Source organism: Engraulis encrasicolus, chromosome 1 (genome assembly GCF_034702125.1).
Source record: "Engraulis encrasicolus isolate BLACKSEA-1 chromosome 1, IST_EnEncr_1.0, whole genome shotgun sequence".
Taxonomy (NCBI): Eukaryota; Metazoa; Chordata; class Actinopteri; order Clupeiformes; family Engraulidae; genus Engraulis; species Engraulis encrasicolus.
Window position 1 is genome coordinate 53,401,243 of NC_085857.1, and position 20,742 is coordinate 53,421,984.

A 20,742-nucleotide genomic window follows, 5' to 3' on the forward strand; every position below is an offset into this window, starting at 1 on the left:
ATTATGACCAAAATTCTAATTGTGAACATTTACTATAATTATCAAAATCAAATTAAAAGATGTTTTGCCCCCCATCTATAGTCAGTAAGGTATTGATTAATGTCTCAAGCAAGAATCATTGTAATTAAACACTTAAATACTTTTTTAGGGGGGTGCCGTGGTGCAGCACGCTAGGCTCCCCACATTTGGGTTTTTATGCCTGCCTCATGGGGACCCCGGTCCGAGTCCTCGATTTCTCAGTCCTGCCCCGTCTATCTCTCTCTCTCCCACTCACTTCCTGTCAGCATCTCATACTGTTCTGTTGATAAAGGCATAAAAAGCCTTTAAATATATATATATATATATATATTGAAAAAAATACTTCTAGGGCATATATGTGCACGGCTTGTCTTGGGCATAGGTAAGGGACAGTGCTTGACACTAACCTTTTTACTTATCAGCCATTTCGGCTCGTGGTTTTCCTGATTCACGGTAACACTTTATAATAATGTTCCTTAGTAAAGACTCAGTAAATAATAAACTAATGATGAATAAAACATTAACAAATGTTTTTATTATTAACTAAGTTTTATTAATGCTTTATAAAATATCTACTAATGATATATTCAAGATTTTACACACCTTATAACAGAGTATTTTATTCATTTACAAGCAACTTGTAAATGTTTGATAAATATAAAATATTAACATAGCATTTCCTAGTCATTTACAAGCATTTGTTTACATTTCCTAGTCATTTACAAACGTTTGTTAATGTTTTGTTCATCAATAGTTAATTATTTATTAAGTCTTTATAATGCTTTTTTGCATCCATTATTCTAAAGTGTTACCTGATTCACTAGTCATTGGGTCTTTTCACTAGCCATAATTTTCCTAACCATCATGGCAGCTATTATGTATTATATAATAGGCTGTAATATTATATGATATAATATAAAAAGAGTTCTACAAAATTGTCAATTGTACATGAATGCATACATGCATGCTATGGAAAGACCAGATGAACTGATCTGAAGAATGGCATTTGCTTTAGCCTTTATTGAAACACTAAGCACAATGTTGTGCAAGAGTACAAATGTAAGACCTATGTGAGAGCAAAATATTTTTGTCTTTGATCTGGAGGGCGCTTTCATAAGTTTTTCTTCATATGCCTGTGGAGGTCACCATCTGCAAGTAGCCTAAATTCAGCGCAGCACTGATGCGCAAAGTAGTCATTGCCAAGCTCGCCTGTCCTCCCTTGATCACTTTGATGTCCACTAGTACTATGTATTGTAAAGGCAGATCACAAAACAGGTCAGTTGAAATGAACACTGCTACTTTAATAGCAATTGAGAATACTTCTCAGTGATATGTTCAAATTAGGGATCCAAATTATCGATTAAGTCATTAATCATTAGTTGATAGTTTTGTCGATCGACTTACGATTAATTGATAAGCGGCGTTTTCCCCCCGAAATCTCAATGTTTCTTGGAAAACAACTACTTCATCTAAAAATTTTAATAAAAAATTCTGATAAAATATCACATTTAAATTAATTCTATTTCAATTCTTTAATCCAAAGGTGATTTAAATATTCCCACTTTTCACACCCCTCTTCACACACACTCTTCACATGCCCATTTCACCTGGGTCTCTTGTCAGTTGAATTGTCGATTAATTGCAATTAATGTTTTTTAATCTATTAATGCATTGATCGATTAAAGTCGATTAATCGATTAATTGTTTGCATCCCTAGTCCAAATGCACGCTGATTAAGACTAAAAAAGACTAATTTTAAGACTAATAAGACAAAAAAAAAAACTAAGAATCTGGTGTAGACAGACGTTGGTCAATGTTGATAGATGACATACAACTCAAGCTCAGCTACTTTCTACTCCGTGCCACCCACTGTGCATGACTACATGTTTTCCAACCTGTGTGTTGTTTTGCAGGTGAAGGCAATATCCCAGCACGTTGATGCGAGTCACAGACAAGCTTATTCTGACCTTGAGAAGGCCAGACAGTTCATCACTGAAGCACTACAGGTAAGTCCATTTGCAAAGACTACATCCTTTACACACACTGGTGAAATGTACACAACGCACTGCTAGTTAGCCTCAGTTACACATCTAAAACAGTACACAAGCCAGAAAACATACAGTAGTGAAGGTGAGAGTTCTGCGTCTCATAAGGATTTGACTTTAACTTGTTAAATGTTGTGCTTGTGTTGATGTGATGTCTGCTCTGCGGTCAGTGAGATGTTGCTCTCTGTTGTGGTGTAGACAGACGTCGATCGATGTTGATAGACGACGTGCAACTCAAGCTCAGCTACTCTCTACTACGCTCCATCCACTGTGCATAACTACATGTTTTCCAACCTGTGTTTTGTTTTGCAGGAGAAAAACATTTCCCACAATGTTGATGCGAGTCACAGACAAGCTTGCTCTGACCTTGAGAAGGCCAGACAGTTCATCACTGAAGCACTGCTGGTAAGTCTGTTTGCAAAGATTAAAGCCTTTACACCGCTGACATGACCGACTGAACCCCTCCGTCTTTTCCTGCATTGAACCTCTTTCAATTTCTTCTTTTGCATTAAATGAATGCATTCAGAAGCAAGAGAGATGGCAACCTAGCCCCCTGCCAATGGTAGATGTACATGGTGTGTGTGTATGTGTTTTTGACATGTTTGCTGTGTGTGCACTGATCAGAATGAAGTCCAGAGGAACGTGGCTCTGCACTCGTTAATCCAGCGTCTGGAAGAGAGGGCGTCTGAAGGTGTGAGGATCCTATCAGAGCAGGTGGAGTCAAACCGACAGCTGACGCTCCAGGTTCATGAACTCGAGAATCACCTGGAGTACAAAGACCATTCACTAGCACATGCCAACCAGGTGTGTGTGTGTGTGGGTGTGGGTGTGGGTGTGGGTGTGGGTGTGCGTGTTTGACATGTTTTAAGGAAAGCTGGTGTAGAATCAAAATTGCAACATCAAAAGGACAAGTGTGTGTTTTATTATTATGTATGTAGACTGTTGCTGCCCTGAAGACTGAACTGAGGAACCTGCAACAACAGCTGCAGAGCCACCAGAGTAGTCACGGGTAAGTTTGTCAGAGGACGCGCTCAACTTCTGGGAAAAAAACGAATGAAAATCTGCACTCACAAACTACGTCTCTTTATTTATTTATTTATTTATTTCCACCATGTCCACCAACAGACGCGTTTCGGCTCTTAAGCCATCAGTGCATGGTACACGTAGTCACAGGTAAGCACACACACACACACACACACACACACACACACACACACACACACACACACACACACACACACACACACACACACACACACACACACACACTTACGCATACATACACAGACATAATGCGTTTGCATGTGTTTGTGGCATTACAATGTCATTTTGTCCCTGTGTTTTGGAGGTGGTGGGAGACTGACATTGAAGTTGTCTGGGTGTTGCTGCCTGCAGCCATGTTTGGCCTTGGGGGCGATCACAAGTAACCCGGCTCTCGCCAGATCTGTGGGTCCAACTCAAACTAGTATCTCCCATCCTTCTCTTTTGCTTGTCTCTGCATCGCCCCTCCTCTGTGGACAAAACAATACATTTTTCCTGCTAAAATATTTTTTTCAGCCTACACGGATCAATTTTGGCAGGGATTTCTCTGCCCATTCAGCATCACCGTTTTGAATGGGGAAATTGTTATTTTCCGAGACATTCAGTTAAAAATTTCATCATCAATGCCGTCTTGCCGAATACTAGTTTGATGGTGGATGTTTTTCCCCTCAGCAAGGTACACTCAGATCTGGAAGGCTTGGCTACACCTCTGCAGTGTTGCCAAAAGAAAATCAGCCAAAGTCGCTAGTGGCTGGCTGAAAAGTCGCTAGATGACATCATGAAGTCACAGCGTCATGCACGGCGCGCTGATCTACAGAAAACGTGCCCACATGCCTTCGTTCACAGTAGAAATGGGCGATGCTAGCTACTTTTTGGAGATCAGAGCTAATCTGCAACCCTGCTCAACCGTGGGAAACACTTCTGCCGGCGGCGCACAGTCACAATTATGTGAAAAACAATGCATTTGTCACTGAAAATGCACGTTTTAAAAAGTTGCTAGATGCACCAAAAAGTCGCTAAAGGCACTAGATTAGTTTTTTTGTCGCCAGGGACGTCAAAAACTCACTAAATCTATCGGCAAAGTCGCTAATTTGGCAACACTGCACCTCTGTTCTATATCTATGTTGCATCTAAAACGTTAGAGAATGTGCACACGTCAGTAACAGGTGCTGGACCAAATACAGAAGATAACTGAAAGTGAATGATAAAGGTCAGGAACCCTGTTCTATGCTCCCAAAAAATTTGAATGTAGTTGACTGCTCTGACCAAAGTATGTTTTGCAGCTTAAGATTTTTACTGGTAAATCAAAATGGCGGACATGGGGAAGATCCACCTTTTCATGTATGAAAAGTGCAATTTTCCCAGTCACAATGAATGCTTAGAAAATGATGGTGGTGGAAGACACTTGTGAAAAAGATATCTGGATGTAAACTAATTACATACTCCACCTTCTGAAGTGGAAATTCAGTAGGCGTAGAAGCGCTAAGCAAGATTCAAAGGTCATTTTAGATGAAGATAATGAGATGAACCCCAAGTGTTCTACAGTGCCACCAGCTACTATTGGCACCCTTAAAGTTTAAGTACATAATGAGGCATATCTCCAGACAACAAATAAGGTCAACCATGATTTTTCTATAGATAGCTTGTGGTTGATACTAAATATAAAAATTATCAACAGCATTAAATACTAAACTATGAGAGGGAAAAAATCGAAGTTGGTAAAGCTCCCGGGATCACTGGTATTGGCACCCTTTACTGGATACCATTGTGGAAACCTAATTTGACTCAATTATGGTAAATCGCAAATGGGAATCACCTTTGACTAATTGCTTTTGCCCATAGAACATGAATTAGGCAAGGAATTATGACATTTGTGTTTAAATAGCCACCTGTTACATCTTGTGTGTCTTTCACCAATGTGAAGTCAGAGGAGCTGCCTGAGGACACCACAAATACTATTATTTGCAAAAACAAGACCTCCAAATAATAAAAAGTCATCTCAAAAGACCTTGGTATACCATTTTCAACACTGTGTTGTGTTATTCAGAAATCTGCCAAACATGGAGCTGTAAAGAACATCCTTGGATGTGGGGGGTAGGGGAAGACATTATGATAAAAGTCTTTGGAAGTCGGTGCAAATAATTTTAATTTCCCAAAGGCAGGATAAATTATCCTTCCAAACAGCACTTAGTTTGAATTTTTAAACTCACTTGATCTTGATACACATAAAATACGCCTTTATTGTCAATATTGCGTCACAAGTGACTTCACACACACGGTTGATCAACTGACTGCGTTGATGTTACCACCACTGCCGTAAAGCAATTTCGTTAGCAAGATGCTAGCGGAAGCTGACTCGCAAATGAAAAACCTGTAAGGAATCAGAATGATATAACTCCCAGGTTATTGTGCATAAGTGCACATCGGTTTCTCAGAACCCACAGTTATATTTTCAGGTTTCAGCCAACAGGGAGCACAATTGTGAGTTATTAGTGCCAACCTTATGGGCTGCGCTCACTAGACAGTGGCCCTAGGGGAACTGCAGGCACGGGTGGGATGGCGAGTTTGAAGGCTATATGTAAACTGGATGTGGTACAGCCTTCAACACTGCAGCCATGACCCAACTTTGACTGTTGACCTTTGACACATGATATTTCTGCCCCCTGCAGGACAATTCTGGAAGTGACTGAGTGGCTGCAGGATGACGAGGCCAAGCCCAATATTGTGGTGAGAACACACACACACACACACACACACACACACACACACACACACACACACACGCACACTAGGGGTGTGCAAATTAATCGTCATGATGATACATCGCGATTCTTGTTTTCATGATAGACTGCATCGATTCATGACGCCAAAAAACGATTCTTTAATTATAATAATAAAGTATGCACGTTGTTTGAAAAGGTCCATGAGCATCCACAACAATAAATATCATCTCCAGTCCACTAGATGGCGCTGTAGTGGCTTGCTAGGAGATGCATCTTGGTTCATGTGGAGGAAGTGTTTCGCCTGGTCACACGGCCATTGTTGTGGTCATTACCTGTGTTTGGGCTTGAGCTAGCAGTTTCATTTTGATGAATATAACGTTTTTGACGACCTGTCTCCAAACGATTCTTTAGTGCTCTGAATTTGTACACAAGTTACCAAGTTCGTCTGTAGCATCCCAATGTTGTAGCGTTAGTCGCGGTTAGCTCTAGTTAGTTCCTAATGGGCAAAATGGTTTATTTCAGAGCCCTTTATGTATAATGTATATTATTACATTGGAAACCGCTTATAGTGATGACGTTGGTCCAGAGCAATTTGAACACTACAGCCGTCTCCGAAAGAGTTGTCGCCTATCCATCTGTTTGGAATAACAGCTAATGAACACAGACGGGGCAGATTTTCAAAGACAAAAGTTTTGTCGCCTATCGAACATAATGTGAAAATGAGTAGATAAGTCACTCAAAACACTTCAAATACGCAGATCAGGTGTCATACTTAATCACTGAATCACTCTCACCTCTCCAGAAAATCGTTAGGTGTATGTTTAGGGTCATTGTAATCATGGAAAGCAACACAATGAAAATCAATGGAGTTCAATGAGAGATGCTGACATATTCGCTATTCGTAGAGCAATACATGTTTAACTTCATAATTTAATCAATGACAAAAGCCCTCAAACACATGCAGCATGCATGCAGCTCCTCATAAGAGCTGTATCTGTACCATGTTTCACTTTATGCACCATTTCTCTTTTTTCATATTCTTCATCTCCAACGCCATATAGTTCTGATGCTATCAGTTCTAAAATGGTTGATCTTGGGATCTTGATTTCAGAGTATGAGTCCCATTAGCCTTCATTGTTGTCAGAATTAGGCCTGACATACTCTTGGCTGGCTTTTTTGAGACAGGACAGTGGGAGAGACTTCTTTGGTGTTAAAGGTGAAGAATTTGGAGAAAATACATGGTGCCTAAAGTCAAACATGGGAGGGATACAGCTCTTATGTGGAGCTGCATGCATGCTGCTGGTGTGTGAGGGCTTTTATCATTGATTACATCATGAAGTTAAACATTTATTGCTCTACGAATAGCAAATATGTCACCATCTCTTATTGTGTTGCTTTCCATGATTACAATGACCCTAAACATACACCTAAGGCCAAAGTTGATTTTCTGGAGAGGTGTGAGTGAACCAGTGATTAAGTATGACACCCGATCTGCGTATTTGAAGTGTTTTGAAGTGACTTATCTGCTCATTTTCACATTATGTTCGATAGGCGACAAAACTTTTGTCTTGTCAAAATCTGCCCTGTCTGTGTTCATTAAAGGGTCAATCTTTCTTTGGTGCATGAAATTTATTTTTGTACATACATTTTCATTCGAGAGGGTTGTAGCTTTCATATGAGTGAGTTCTGAAGCCAAGTGATTAATTGAAAGTCAGGTTATTAGCTGTTATTCCAAACAGATGGGTAGGCGACAACTATTTTGGAGGCGAGTGTATAAGCGGCTGATCACTAAAACCGAATTTGTTTTATTTCACTTATTTTTGTCTCTACCGCGTCTTGTGGTGAAGTAGATACACGTGTCCACTTCTTATAATGTCAAGAAGGCGGAAATGAATGCTAGGAATTTGAAAGTCGAGGTTAAAATCCATTGAAAAGCAGAGGTTGGGATAGGAGAGGTGCGTTTCACAGAAGCACAGGGGGGAGGAGGGGATCGGGGGGAGAATCTTGCTCAGAATCTACAAAGCAGCACAGGTAGGAATGGCAAACTTCACCGCAGCATGTATTTGGCCCATTTTTGGTCGTTTGTCCTACGCCTCGAGGATGACTTCCTTTTGCCAGCCATGATTCGCACGCTTGCTGCCCGGGGCTCGTCACGTTAGCTGGGGAGGTAGTAGCATAGGCAAAGATCCTACATAAGTGTCTCGCCACTTTTCCTGCACTCAAGGGGCGCCAACCGAGGAGTGCAGACTCATACAGACTGAATAGGCTGTGCTCTCTTGACAGCAGACGACCAGAAATAAGCATGGCGGTTAAAAAATGAAATAGCTTGACCTACACGTAGTTTTAAAATGATTTTTTCACATGTTGAAAATCATAAAATGGCCAAAAATGAACACTACAAGCCGATTTCTTGATTACTATAAGCAAATTATTTAAAAGGCATTTGTATAGAAATGATTCCGTCCCAAGCCTTTTAATCGATATAAGCGGTTGATTACTCTATCCGTGACCACTATAAGCGGTTTCCACTGTATACATATTATCATACGTAAAGGACTCTGGGAAACTGCCATGTGGGTAAATTCAGATATGATAATTGTGTACACTATTGGCATTTAGGTTAGACTGTCTGTCTATGTTGCATCCAATGCTCACTAAAAATTTACTTCAGTTTATAAATGGAAGCTATCTCCTAGATGACTTTTTAAAATAATATGAATTGACTTATGAATTCACACAGCAACTGACAAGTAAGCTGTATCTTCACATATTTACTGAAGTAAATTAGTTTACATAGGCTATTTACTGAAGTAAATAATAAGTAGCCTACGCAAGAAGTAAATATTGCAATGCATCGCGATGCATCGGAATGATGCAGGTATCGCGATGCATCATGATATAATTGCATCTTAGCATGTGGATCGCAATCGAACGTCTTGCCAATACCCACACCTAACACGCACACACACACACACACACACACACACACGCACACACGCACGCACGCACGCACGCACGCACGCACGCACGCACGCACGCACTGCTCATTTTTAATTTTGTAGCCATAGGAATGTGACATTGCTGACTTAATGCATTTAAAAGTAAGCTTTAGACTACCCTATTACTATTTATAAACTTGCGGACAAAATGTGGTTATTTGCCTTGCGTCAGCATTCATTATTCATAATACTCTAGCGTTCATAAGTGACCGGGACAGCAACCTTACCTGGTTATCACCAGACCTAATCACAAGTGAGACAAGGTTTGGAGAATTCCCTACTGTAAATCCCGTAGACTAGAGGGTGTGTGCTTTACGATAGACGGCTGCTGACTTTCAGATCGGAACGATTGTGCAAAGCTGTATGGCAGTGGTTCTTAACCTTTTTTCCTAAACCCTTACCTGTACTGAAGACAAGCCGCGCACCCCCAACCCAAACCTCTACATGTGTATAAAAATGATTTTAAGTGATTCATTGAAATGATCCTTGCTTGGGACATTAATCAATACCTTAATGAATTTAACTGGGGACCAAATGTGTTTTAATTTTGTCATAAATTGACCTAATTATAATGTTCCCAAGCAGAATTTTGGTCGCAACCTCAACACAAACAAAATTCCGCGCACCCCCTGAAATCTCTGGTGCACCCCCAGGGGGTGCCCGCACCCCAGGTTAAGAACCGCTGCTGTGGGATTTCCCAGGCTAACAACGACCATCATACACCATCACTTGTTCAAACCGGGAATCGAACCCGGCGCACCGGTGTAGTAACCCAGTGTCCAAGGTCACAGCAGGGCCTCACACCACCACTTCTTACAGCAGATGAGTCTTTCTCTAGTGCAACAAGCTCTCAAACAAAGCGTGAACTCTTGTCAACATAGCTAAATGTTAAGATCCATTTCTATGATCACGTAGGCCGCAGATGGTACGGTGCCCTTCTTTAGTAGTTCAGTGTAACATGGAACATGGAACAACGTGACATAGACACATGCACACACACACACACACACACAATGATTCTGTGTACTTCCCTGTTGTATTGCATGCTAATATTTCATGTGTGTATTGCAGAGCGTAGTGGATGATCTTCCGCTGAGGGTCATTAAGGTTAAAGAAGAAGATGGTGAAGATGATGGAGATGAATGTGGTGATGAGGATGACGATGATTATGGACATACGGACATGACATATGGAAGTCATTGTGAACATCACTATGGTAAGCTGTTTGTGCTGCTTATGCACTTGTTTTCCCGTGCATTTCTTGGACACTTTATATTTTTAATTCTTGTATTGTATCGTATTGTAAGTCCTCATTTGCAAGTCGCTTTGTACAAAAGTAAGGTTCAAGTTAGCCGGCTGTGGCCGGACAATGTCCGTTTCTCAAGCATGAATGACCGGCATAATAAAATGTGACCGGCTAAAATGTCAGATAAAAAAATGACTACACAGTGAATTAATCAGTAATAATAGGTCATGAAGACAGCTTTGTTGTAATATCAAACATTACAAAACAACAGTATTATGAAACTGAAAAAGCTGAAAATAATAAGTTCTCCATGCAAGTTCTCGACCCCAAATGCAACTTTTGACAGAGCAGTCTGAAAGAGTCAGAACTTTTCATACGAAAAATCTCTTTACATACCGTATTCAGATTTGTATCAACTGCTGGCATTCCGTGATGAAAGACATTCTCACAGCGAGTTTATTTAAACCGCATTCCTTCATTACTGTGTAGATTTTGAGACGGGCATGCAATTTGCACCGCACAAGCGACGTCATCCTACATTGTGCTCCTTTAAGAGTTCTCCGCTGTTCTTGTTTGTTTTTCCTGTAGATGGAGTTGTGCCCCACACAGAGCAGATCACCTCCACATCAGCAGTCATCAAACCCGAATACCCCACAGAACAGACCTCCATGTCAGCAGACATCAAAACTGAAGACCCAACAGAGCAGTCCATCTCCACGTCTGTAGAGATCAAATCTGAAGTCCTGCAGGTAGAGTGGTAGTCTGGAGGGAATTTGTGGATTTTCATAACAATTGTTCACTTTGTGACAAGTTTCTGATTTTTTGCAAGGTGTTAGGTATGGGTCTAAGGTTTCCAAAAATCATTGGAGGCAAGTTCGCGGCGCCCCCTATTGGCCGGTATCCATTACTTTCAAAATGGCCCCTGCTGAAAAGAAAACGGGTTGTATCCTACCTTATTATGGTCTGAAAATGTTGTAGGGTGCAGCTTTTCCAATTTCACTAAATAAAATAATTGTTATGTAAACACCATATTACTATTTGAAGGTAATTTCTTGAGAAATACCTGGTCATGGTCCATTTTTGCTCTAAAAATGGTCCATATTACCAAAATCAAGGTAAGCTGTGTTCAGAAACCAATGGTCAATGACTGAATTTGTAGGTGTGGTATTGCAGCTGGCTATCACAGGCAATTGAAGAATAAATGAGTTTCGATTGCGCCGCCTAAAATGACTAAAATACAAGTCATAATACAATAAACAACAATATACTGTGAACAATAAAATACTGTGAAGTCCCAGTAATATCTAAACGAACAAAAAATACACTCCTTTACAGTGTGGCTGTGTACTGTGCACATTACAGTAAACTTGAAATAATTGACAGTGATGTGCTGTGAAATTTTACAGTTAATTACTGTGACACCACGGTAATTCTTAACAGCGTAATATAAACCGTTTTTAAGTAAAAAGTGACCACACAAATGATATGAAATTAAAATGGCCTTAAAATAGTAATAAAGAATTGCCATAACAACTATTTCATTGAATGACATGGGAAACATTGGACTATATAACAATTTCGGACAAAAAGGTGAAATAAGGCCATTTGTCTCCAATGATATGTATCCACTGATTTTTGAAAACCTTATACATTAACACCCTGCCAATAACCAGAAACTTCTCAAGAAGTGAATGATTTCATGAATAGCAACATTTTCATAAGTATTGTTCACTTCTTGACAAGTTTCTGGTCCCACTTGGCTTCGTCCTCCACGACTGAGGTACCATTAGCATGCAACTATTCCACCACACTGTTCTCTTGAAGTGCTGTTTGGGGCTCTAATTTTATGGGATGCAGTGCTGTGTTAGAAAGATGGATGGGAGTTTAACCAATGGACATTCATGGGAGTTTCGCAGGCTGGCTCTAATTTATCAACTCTGAGGTGGGATACAAAAGAAAACATGATCCCCTATGGGGTATCTAAGTCTCCGCCCCTTCTGGGCAGCTCATGAGGCTGTGAAAGTCAACAAGTTTGACTGGGCTGTAATGGACTGATCAAACCTGTTTTCCGATCCGCCTTACATTCCCCCCTAGATCACATGCTGTGCATATGCTGTACTTCAGAATTATTGATAACCAATGTTGTGCTTGTTGACTTCATTTGTCAAGCGATTTGTGAGATAAGTGCATGCAAAAATATGTAATTATTTGGACTACACAACAGAAGTCGCATGTCTGACTTGCAGGCACTTGCAAGCGGTTGGGCTGCATATGCACCTTCAGCCTCCGTTCATGTCAAATACTTGAGGCACAGGTTGTAGTCTTTTACTCAGTTTCGCACAAAAACTAAAATAACCTTTCTTGCCAAAAATTGGCGGTCTTACGACACCAATTGAAACCTTTAAAATTCACTGCTATCATATTATGTGAAATCCACAGCACATGCCAAACTTCCATTCAAAATGTTGATAGTTACAGCCCCAGAAGAAGGCAGGGATTAAAGTTTTCCGTCGCTACGACGGATTTCCGTCAACTGGATGTTCGTTTGGACGGATTTCCGTCCGTATAATTTATGTCAATTAATTCACAATTTTTACTTTCCAACTGAACACAAATCGAGAGCACTCCTGGTCATGAGAAGGTGACAAGAGGTGTTTGGTGCACACTCCACCACTGGTGTGATAGGCCTACAACAGATTCACTCATCAGTAGTTTTGAGCCATCCCCGTTCTTCCAAAAAAAAAAAAAAAAAGAAGTACAGCACGAGCGGTGAACAATTCGGTGGCGGTGCAGCGCGAGAGACTAAAAAAAAAAAATAGCCAACATTGTTGCTGATGGCAGAAAAGAAAACAAGTGTAATGTCTTCAAAGTGCCATGACAATCGTTAAACGAGTTGGACTGAGATTCCAAAATGGGCTAATAATGCATATGCATGGAATGCATAGCTAGAAGAAGGTAGGACACGTTTCCATTATCGTTGCACCTGCCGGGGCAGATTGTTAGAAAAAAAGAATAGTTTACTTCGACTGCGCATGATGTCTTTTTCATGAAGGGTTTGCATTTTAAGCATTGTGGCTTTTACTAACATTATTCATAGCCCCAATGGGACGGCTATCATTGGCAGCTAGCTAGGATACCACGCGTTTCATCCTCAAAGTTTAGCGCGTTTGACTGGCTGCGTAAAAGGGCTATGATAGAACTAGCTCTAGTTGTCTTTCTGACAACGGATACTTTACTGTCTCATCTGTAATCATAGCAGATTAACTTTGTTGTTGCCGATATATATTCAAGAAATAAGTTAAACATGGGTTGCATTTATAGGAGTCACTGTTGCTATCCCAGGCAGAGCCAATATTTTATGCCACGTCTTGTTCTGGGAAGCAGTGTTCTGATGGGTGGACTCATATGGTTGATAAATGCCGTTTCGATGTTTGTTTCACTTTCAAGGCTTGTTGTAGGCTATTGTTTGATGCTATTTTTGCTAACTGGAATAGTGCAACAGTTGTGTGTGCGTGCTTGTTTTTGAGTGGCTCAACGTCTGTGTCCATCTTCTCGGACTATGCGTTTCGTTTGAGTTCAGTTATTTGCGCACTGCGCACAGGGCTGATGGGTGGGCGATTTGCCTTGATTCGAGTGGAAAGTTGCGCGACAAGCTTGGGAAAGTGTGTTACTTTTGTTAAACGATAGACGTCTGGCTGTGACTGTGTCGTGTCTGCGTGCGTCGTGTCAGCTTGTATGAGAGAACACGAGTGCGTGCAGGAATTGGGGACGTTTTTTTTTATATCAATGGTAAGCGTGTGCCTGGCACCGCACATCGAGAGGCAAAAAAGTAGCCATAGGTTTTCAAAACGGTAGAACACAGAGGCAGACTACCGTCCGCACCCTGTTTGTAAACGTCAATAAGTTGTTCGTAACAGGATGAATAGTGAAAAAGGGTGAAAAACATACAAATAACCAACAACTAGTTTTCTCCCTCTGATTGCTATGACCAGACAGTGCATTGTTTTTTAAATGTAAGAAATACAACTGCAAGCAATGCGCACCAGTGCTTTCACCAGAACAGTGTTTGCCCATTCTGATGTGAAAGACAAAATATAGGCCTACCGGTAGCATGCTACTACTACAACAACAACAAAAACCATAATGGGATCACTGTATCAACTCATTGCAATTCCAAGTCAATAATTCTGTGAGATCAGCTACCATTTTGAAGCAAAACTCATTGTGAATCCATTCTGCATAATGTTGTGAACAATTCATAAATAATGGGTAGAAATAAGAGGAAATAACCAAAACATGCCCCAAATTGCAGTTCAGTGCAATCTGGTGGCCTAGGCCTGCCCCCTCTCCCTCTTTCCATTTTTTTTGTATTTAGGAATTGGCATCTGTAAGCATAGCATTGTAGGCCTACATCTGATTGAGCACATCTGATTTAGTACCTATAGGTACATTCATATTGAGTGTATACAGACCTACTTAGTGTATAATGAATATTCATTGTTAATGTGAAGTGTAAAGTTTTATGTTGGTTGAAGCTCTGATTTTGTGGCAGTTTTTGGTATTACTAGCACCCTCAAGACATAGGCCTATTCTGCTCTAGGCGACTGCCCTGTCTGCCTATGTCTAGCGCTGGCTCTGAGCCTCTGACACCATTCCTTGCGTAAAACCAGTGTATATTTCGTTACGAGGGCAGAGCCTGGCTACATTGGTTTTCGTAGGGTTACGGAGTGATACTCGATCAGGTACCTAACCGGTAAAAAAGTTCAGTCAGATGACTTTTTTTTGCTTTAATCCCTGAGAAGGGTGTGACTTACATAGGTGCCCCATGTTGATTGCGAAAACGACATTGGTCAGTCTTGCTTCAGCTGCATGAAGTAACACAGCAAGTACTGGCAACACTACAAGCTAGCTCTCAAAGCAAAACATAATTTACAACACTCAAGTCATCAAGTGAACTTCATTGTCAACATCTATGGAACAGTGTGAAGTGTACAGTTCCTGGATGGCTGGAATGGGTGATCTGATGATCTTTTCTGCTGTCATCACCAGCCTCTGTATAGTGCCTACTTGTCTCTAGCTAGACAACTGTCATGCCAGATGGAGAGACTGCTGGTCAGGATGATCTCAATGGCACAGACCTGTAGAAGGTGGTGAGTGCAGATGTGGGGACGTTGGCTCTTCTCATCCTCCGCAGGGCTGTGGTGTTGGTAGTCTATGTGAGGTCATTTGTGATGTGCACTCCCAGGAACATTGTGCTTTTTGCTGACTCCACAACACTTTGATGATAATTGGTATATGTGTTTTCCTGAAGTACAGTCATTTATTTTGTTTTGTTGACATTGAGAAGCTGGTTGTTCCTCTCACACCATTTGATGAGTTGCTTTACCTCCTCTCTGTACTGAGTCATTGTTGTATCTGATTAGGTCCACCACTGTTGTTTCATCAGCAAATTTGAGGATGTGATTCATTTCAAATCTGCCACAGCATTCGTGGGTCATCAGTGTGAACAGCAGGGGAGATAGCACACATCCTTGTGACAGCCCGGTGATAATGATGGTGGTCGCTGAGAAGTACTTTCAATGCCAACTCTCACTGTTTGCGGTCTGTTTGTGAGAAAGTCCAGCAGCCAGTTGCACAGTGAAGTGCTGATGCCTATTGTACTCAGTTTGCCCATCAGATGTTGAGGGATGACAGTGTTGAACGCAGAGCTGAAGTCGATGAACAGCATCCGTCCGTGACTGTTTTTGTGTTCCAGATGAGCCTGGCAGAGGTGGAGTGCGAATGGATCCAGAGTAGGGGGGTGGATAACCAGCAATATGCAGCAATACCAGAAGTAATGGCACATGCATTGCAGAGCAGAGCAAAAAATAAGCCATCAAAGCAAGCTTTCACAAAGAGGTGGTTGAGAGTCCAGGTTTACAAGTGTGAGGTTACCATGCGGCCAGAGTGATCAGGCAGTTTGCAGGTGAGGCAGTAATTGAATCATGGCATAACATCTTTTAGTTTTCAGGGAAACCAACGCACTAATATTGAATATTTATTGGGATTGGGCTGCTTGTTGCCAGCAGGAGTGTTACAGGTTCTTAAAATGTTTCAATCATTCACCCTTTCATCAATTTCACAAAAATAGCATAGTCTATCAAAAGGTATGTGCAATGTGCTATATTTGTTGTTGCATTTAAAAAATATATAAGGAGCCATGTACACCATCCTACACCAATGAGTATGGTCAGTGACTGAAGTTATAGGGGTGGTATTGCAGCTAGATGGCAATCACGGATAATTGAAGAATGAACGTGTGTCAAACAAGCTGCCTAAAATAACTTGCCTAAAACACAGGAACAATGGAATGCTGGGAAGTTCGAGTAACATCTAAACAACAATAATACAGCAATTTACTGTACACCTGCACAGTGTGATTGTGTACTGTGCACATTGCCGTAAAACACTGTAAATCATTGAGCTAGAAATTTGGGATGAGATTTTACAGTTAATGACTGTGATACCCTGGTAATTCTCAACAGTGACCATGACCACACATTTGACATGAAAATGAGCTTCAAATGGTAATATGGTATTGGCATAACAACCATTTCATTAAATTGACTGTAAAACGTCGAATTATAGAACAATTTCAGACAAAAATCAGGCAAAATAAGGCCATTTTGCATTTTATGGATAACGGCCAATAGGGGGCGCCGCCAATTTGCCTCCAATGAAATGGGAAATGGGAAAAGCTGCACTCTACAACATTTTCAGACCATAATAAGGTAGGATACAACCCGTTTTCTTTTCAGCAGGGGCCATTTTGAAAGTAATGGATACCGGCCAATAGGGGGCGCCGCCAACTTGCCTCCAATGATTTTTGAAAACCTTAGACCCATAGCTAACACCCTGCCAAAAATCAGAAACTTGTCACGAAGTGAACGATTTTCACGAATTCCCTCTAGACTATGGTGCTTCATTCAGGGTTGCCCTTCTCTAACCCCAAAACACACTCAAAGCTGCGTTGAAGTTGCAAATTGCCTGGAGACCTGGAGGGTCTGTGCAACATTTCATGCTGTTGCTCTCTTGCCAGACTATTGCAGCAGTCTAATCTAACCCTGTTCAAGGTCATGCTAAGGCAGGGATTCTTAACCATTGGGCCGCGGCCCAAAGATGGGCCGTGCTCAGAAACTTTAGGGCTGCGGAAAAGTTTCAAACTCGTACTGGAGGGCTGCGATGGGCCGTGCAACTGCATAGCTCTACATTATAAAGATGCTGAAGACAGCGTGCATCTTTTTACTCAAGCGCAGTTCTGCTGCTTAAATGACCACGCACCGCTGTTTTAGGCATAGTGAAAGACGTCAAAGACAAGACGGTAGTGCATAGCAGTACACGAATGGAGAATGAGAAATTACCAACCGGGTTGAAGTGTAATTTGCAGAGGTCTTCTCTCCTCACGTTTAGTTACAAAATAAGCGATAGAAACGTTACTCAAAATGATTGTTAACTGACAAAGCAAACCTGTTATCATTGTGTACCCAAAAAATACACTTAATTAAAGATTTTTTCATGATATTAGGCTACAAAGCTTTCAGTTTTGGACGCCCTGCCGTAAGGCTGAATAATTTCTGTTCTCATGTCGCATCTGCACATCACTAAGTAAAACCGTCTTGAATCAGCAGATTCATCACAAATTGCAAACAGAGCTGTCACAGATGTCAGAGAAGCATGCAAATGCATGAATTGCTCTGGTCTGATGCACTGCTAGTGGATTGGGTTTATCATTGAATATAGAAGAGTGAGGTCAATTAATGCAGTTTTTCCAGGCCTAGCTTACTACATTAATAGCCTGCTATTTTTTTAAACAAGATTTAATTATTTAAAATAATAATAATGATATATATATATATATAGGCTACATATAATGTGTGTGGGGATGGGCAATATTAGATGGACCCGAGGCACTCTGCACTGAAAAAAATGGGCCTGTGCTAAGGTATCCACTAATTAAGGCTGTTGATTTTCAGAATGTCAGTAGGAATGCAGTACTGAATTGACCTTGTGAGTTGTGTGATATAAACAATCAGTGTGATAAACACAGGGTCTCCGCGGACCCTTAATAAGCCTTATATTTTGCCATTTTTGGAAGTGTGGTATTATATTTCCATGGGAGGTCAACGTGCTAAATGTGCTGTTGTTTTTTGTATGATTGTAATATACATTTTTTTTGTCCAGGAACAAGATGGGGAATCTGAAGTGACCCCAGCCCCAAGGTCTGGGATGATCAATTCTCCCCCTGATCTGGTATATCTGGACCACCATATCTGGAGGTTGCCCGTGCAACTTCTTGACTGGTCCACAACATCAGGTCCGCAAGGAACAGAGGAAGTAGGAGCGGAGAGCCAAGACACAGAAACACCCAAACAGAGTAAGAGATCACACATGGACTGTTTTGAAATGCGTCCTAATGGGCAAGGAGTTTTCTTGTGATCAGAAAGTTGAAGGATTGCATTATTGTGCCAGTATAATGGTGGTGCTCTCAAGTACCTTCATCCAAGGCTGAAGTGCCCTTGAGCAAGGCAACTAACCCCACGTTTCTGAAGGGACTGTAACCTATAGCCTGGACCCAAATAAATGTAAGACTTAGAATAAAAGCATCAGCTAAGTGTCAAATGAAGCACTTCATTGAATACCCAGCCTGGCCTGAAGTGTACGTGGGTTTGGTAGAAACAAACATGAACAGGCGTTACGTGTGTAGTTTTGTGACCGATTTGTGTTTCTTTATTTCCTTTTTTGTGGGAGGATAGGTAGAGGATCACCGCTGCCATCGTCTGTAAACCGGCTGATTGAGACCGAAGAGAAGAACTACCACTGCCAACTGTGTGGGAAAGCATTTTCAAAGGCAAAAAATCTACGTCAACATCAGCTCATTCACACAGGAGAGAGGAAATGCCACAATCAGCTGTCCCAGACACAACAACTCAGCGTGCACCAACGTAGTCACACAGGAGAGAAGCCCTACCAATGTGGACAGTGTGAAAAAAGTTTTTCACAGGCAGAACATCTCAGGAAGCACCAACATATTCACACAGGAGAAAAGCCCTACGAATGTGGACAGTGTGGGAAGAGGTTTTCACAGGCAGAACATCTCAAAACGCACCAACGTGTTCACACTGGAGAGAGACCCTACGAATGTGGACAGTGTGGGAGGAGGTTTTCACAGGCAGGAGATCTCAGAAGGCATCAGCTCATTCACACAGGAGAGAAGCCCTATGAATGTGGACAGTGTAGGAAGAGTTTTTCAGATGTAGGAAATCTCAGGAGGCACCAACGCATTCACACCGGAGAGAAGCCCAACTTCTGTGGACAGTGTGGGAAGAGTTTTTCACGCAGAGATGAACTCGCAAGGCACCAGATCAGTCACACAGGAGAGACACCATGACACTGTGGACAGTGTGGCCAGAGATACGTCATTCTAGTTATTTTCCGGTATACACTTTATGTCAGGTAAACACCCCTTTAGGAGACCTTCGTTAGGAGACCTTCGGAGTCCTGGGGTTGAGAATAAATGGAGTCCCCTTAGCGCTGCAGATGGTGGTAGAGCAAACATCTCAAAAATAGAAGAAGGAGGGGACAATGCCCCCTTAGGAGACCCAACTTGAGCACACACTTTTGCATTGGGTGGGCGTGTTTTGAATCCTCTTTATTACTCTACCCTCTTTGGCGTGGCTAACAGTTTTCACAAGCAGGAAATCTACACCACCACCCACAAATGGAGTACCGAAGTCTCCGCCCCTTCCGGGCAGCTCTTGCGGCTGTACAAGTCAAACATTTTGTGTGGGCTGTAATGAACTGATCAAACTCATTTTCCGATCAACCTGACATTCCCCCCTAGATCACACATATGCTGTACCTCAAAATGAATGATAAGCAATTGTGTGATTGCCAACTTCACTTGTCAAGTGATTTGTGAGTTGCGTGCGTGCAAAAATATGTATTTATTTGGACTACACAACAGAAGTTGCATGTCTGACATGCAGCGACCTCAGCCACGGTGCATGGATAGGGCTGGTTGTGCACCTTCAGCCTTGGTTCACGTAAAAAAGTGCGTGTTGTAGCCTATTACCTTGTTTTGCACAATTAGTAAAACAACTTTTGACAACTAATGAGCGGTCTTACGACACCAACCCAAACCTTTAAAATTCACTGCTATTATATGCGAGATCCAGAGCACATGCCAAACTTATTGAGGATTTAGCTTGACTCGCTCCATTCACATCCATTCAAAAATTTTGAGTTACAGCCCCATTGATCGGAAGTAGAAGAACGCGGCTTAGGTCCCCCATTCACACAAGAGAAGCTCAGACCCAGGCGGCCTGAAACAGAAGTAGAACCAAACATCATATCGGCGAGAAAGATAAGTCAAACTCCACCCAACCAATGCAAAGGAGTGTGCTTAAATTCGGTCTACGGGGGCGTTCTAAGTGTTAGGGGGCCCTCCTTCTCTTTTTGTGGTGTTTGCGTCAGGCTTGTACGAAATTACGAATTGGATTAATTGAAATTCAAAGTAATGCCATAATATGAACACTAGGTGGTGTCATTACCTTGAATTTTCTTGAATTATCTTTGAATTTAATCTACACCACCCATTGAGAGTATATAGAACACATAGAACCTAGTGTTCA

The 20,742-nt window shown here is 41.5% G+C and overlaps 1 protein-coding gene across 1 annotated transcript in view; it reads left to right on the plus strand.

Annotated features, from left to right (window-relative positions):
- LOC134458332 (zinc finger protein 853-like) overlaps positions 1–19,623 on the plus strand; it is a 36,250-nt gene extending 16,627 nt beyond the window's left edge. Inside the window, exons 6-14 of the mRNA XM_063210587.1 lie at positions 1,932–2,024; positions 2,376–2,468; positions 2,688–2,867; positions 3,002–3,072; positions 5,774–5,831; positions 9,898–10,042; positions 10,661–10,821; positions 18,293–18,485; positions 18,865–19,623. Of these exons, the coding sequence (XP_063066657.1) occupies positions 1,932–2,024; positions 2,376–2,468; positions 2,688–2,867; positions 3,002–3,072; positions 5,774–5,831; positions 9,898–10,042; positions 10,661–10,821; positions 18,293–18,485; positions 18,865–19,499 (1,629 nt within the window). The 3' untranslated portion in view covers positions 19,500–19,623. The remainder of the gene's footprint in view (positions 1–1,931; positions 2,025–2,375; positions 2,469–2,687; positions 2,868–3,001; positions 3,073–5,773; positions 5,832–9,897; positions 10,043–10,660; positions 10,822–18,292; positions 18,486–18,864) is intronic.
- Positions 19,624–20,742: the final 1,119 nt, after the last annotated feature.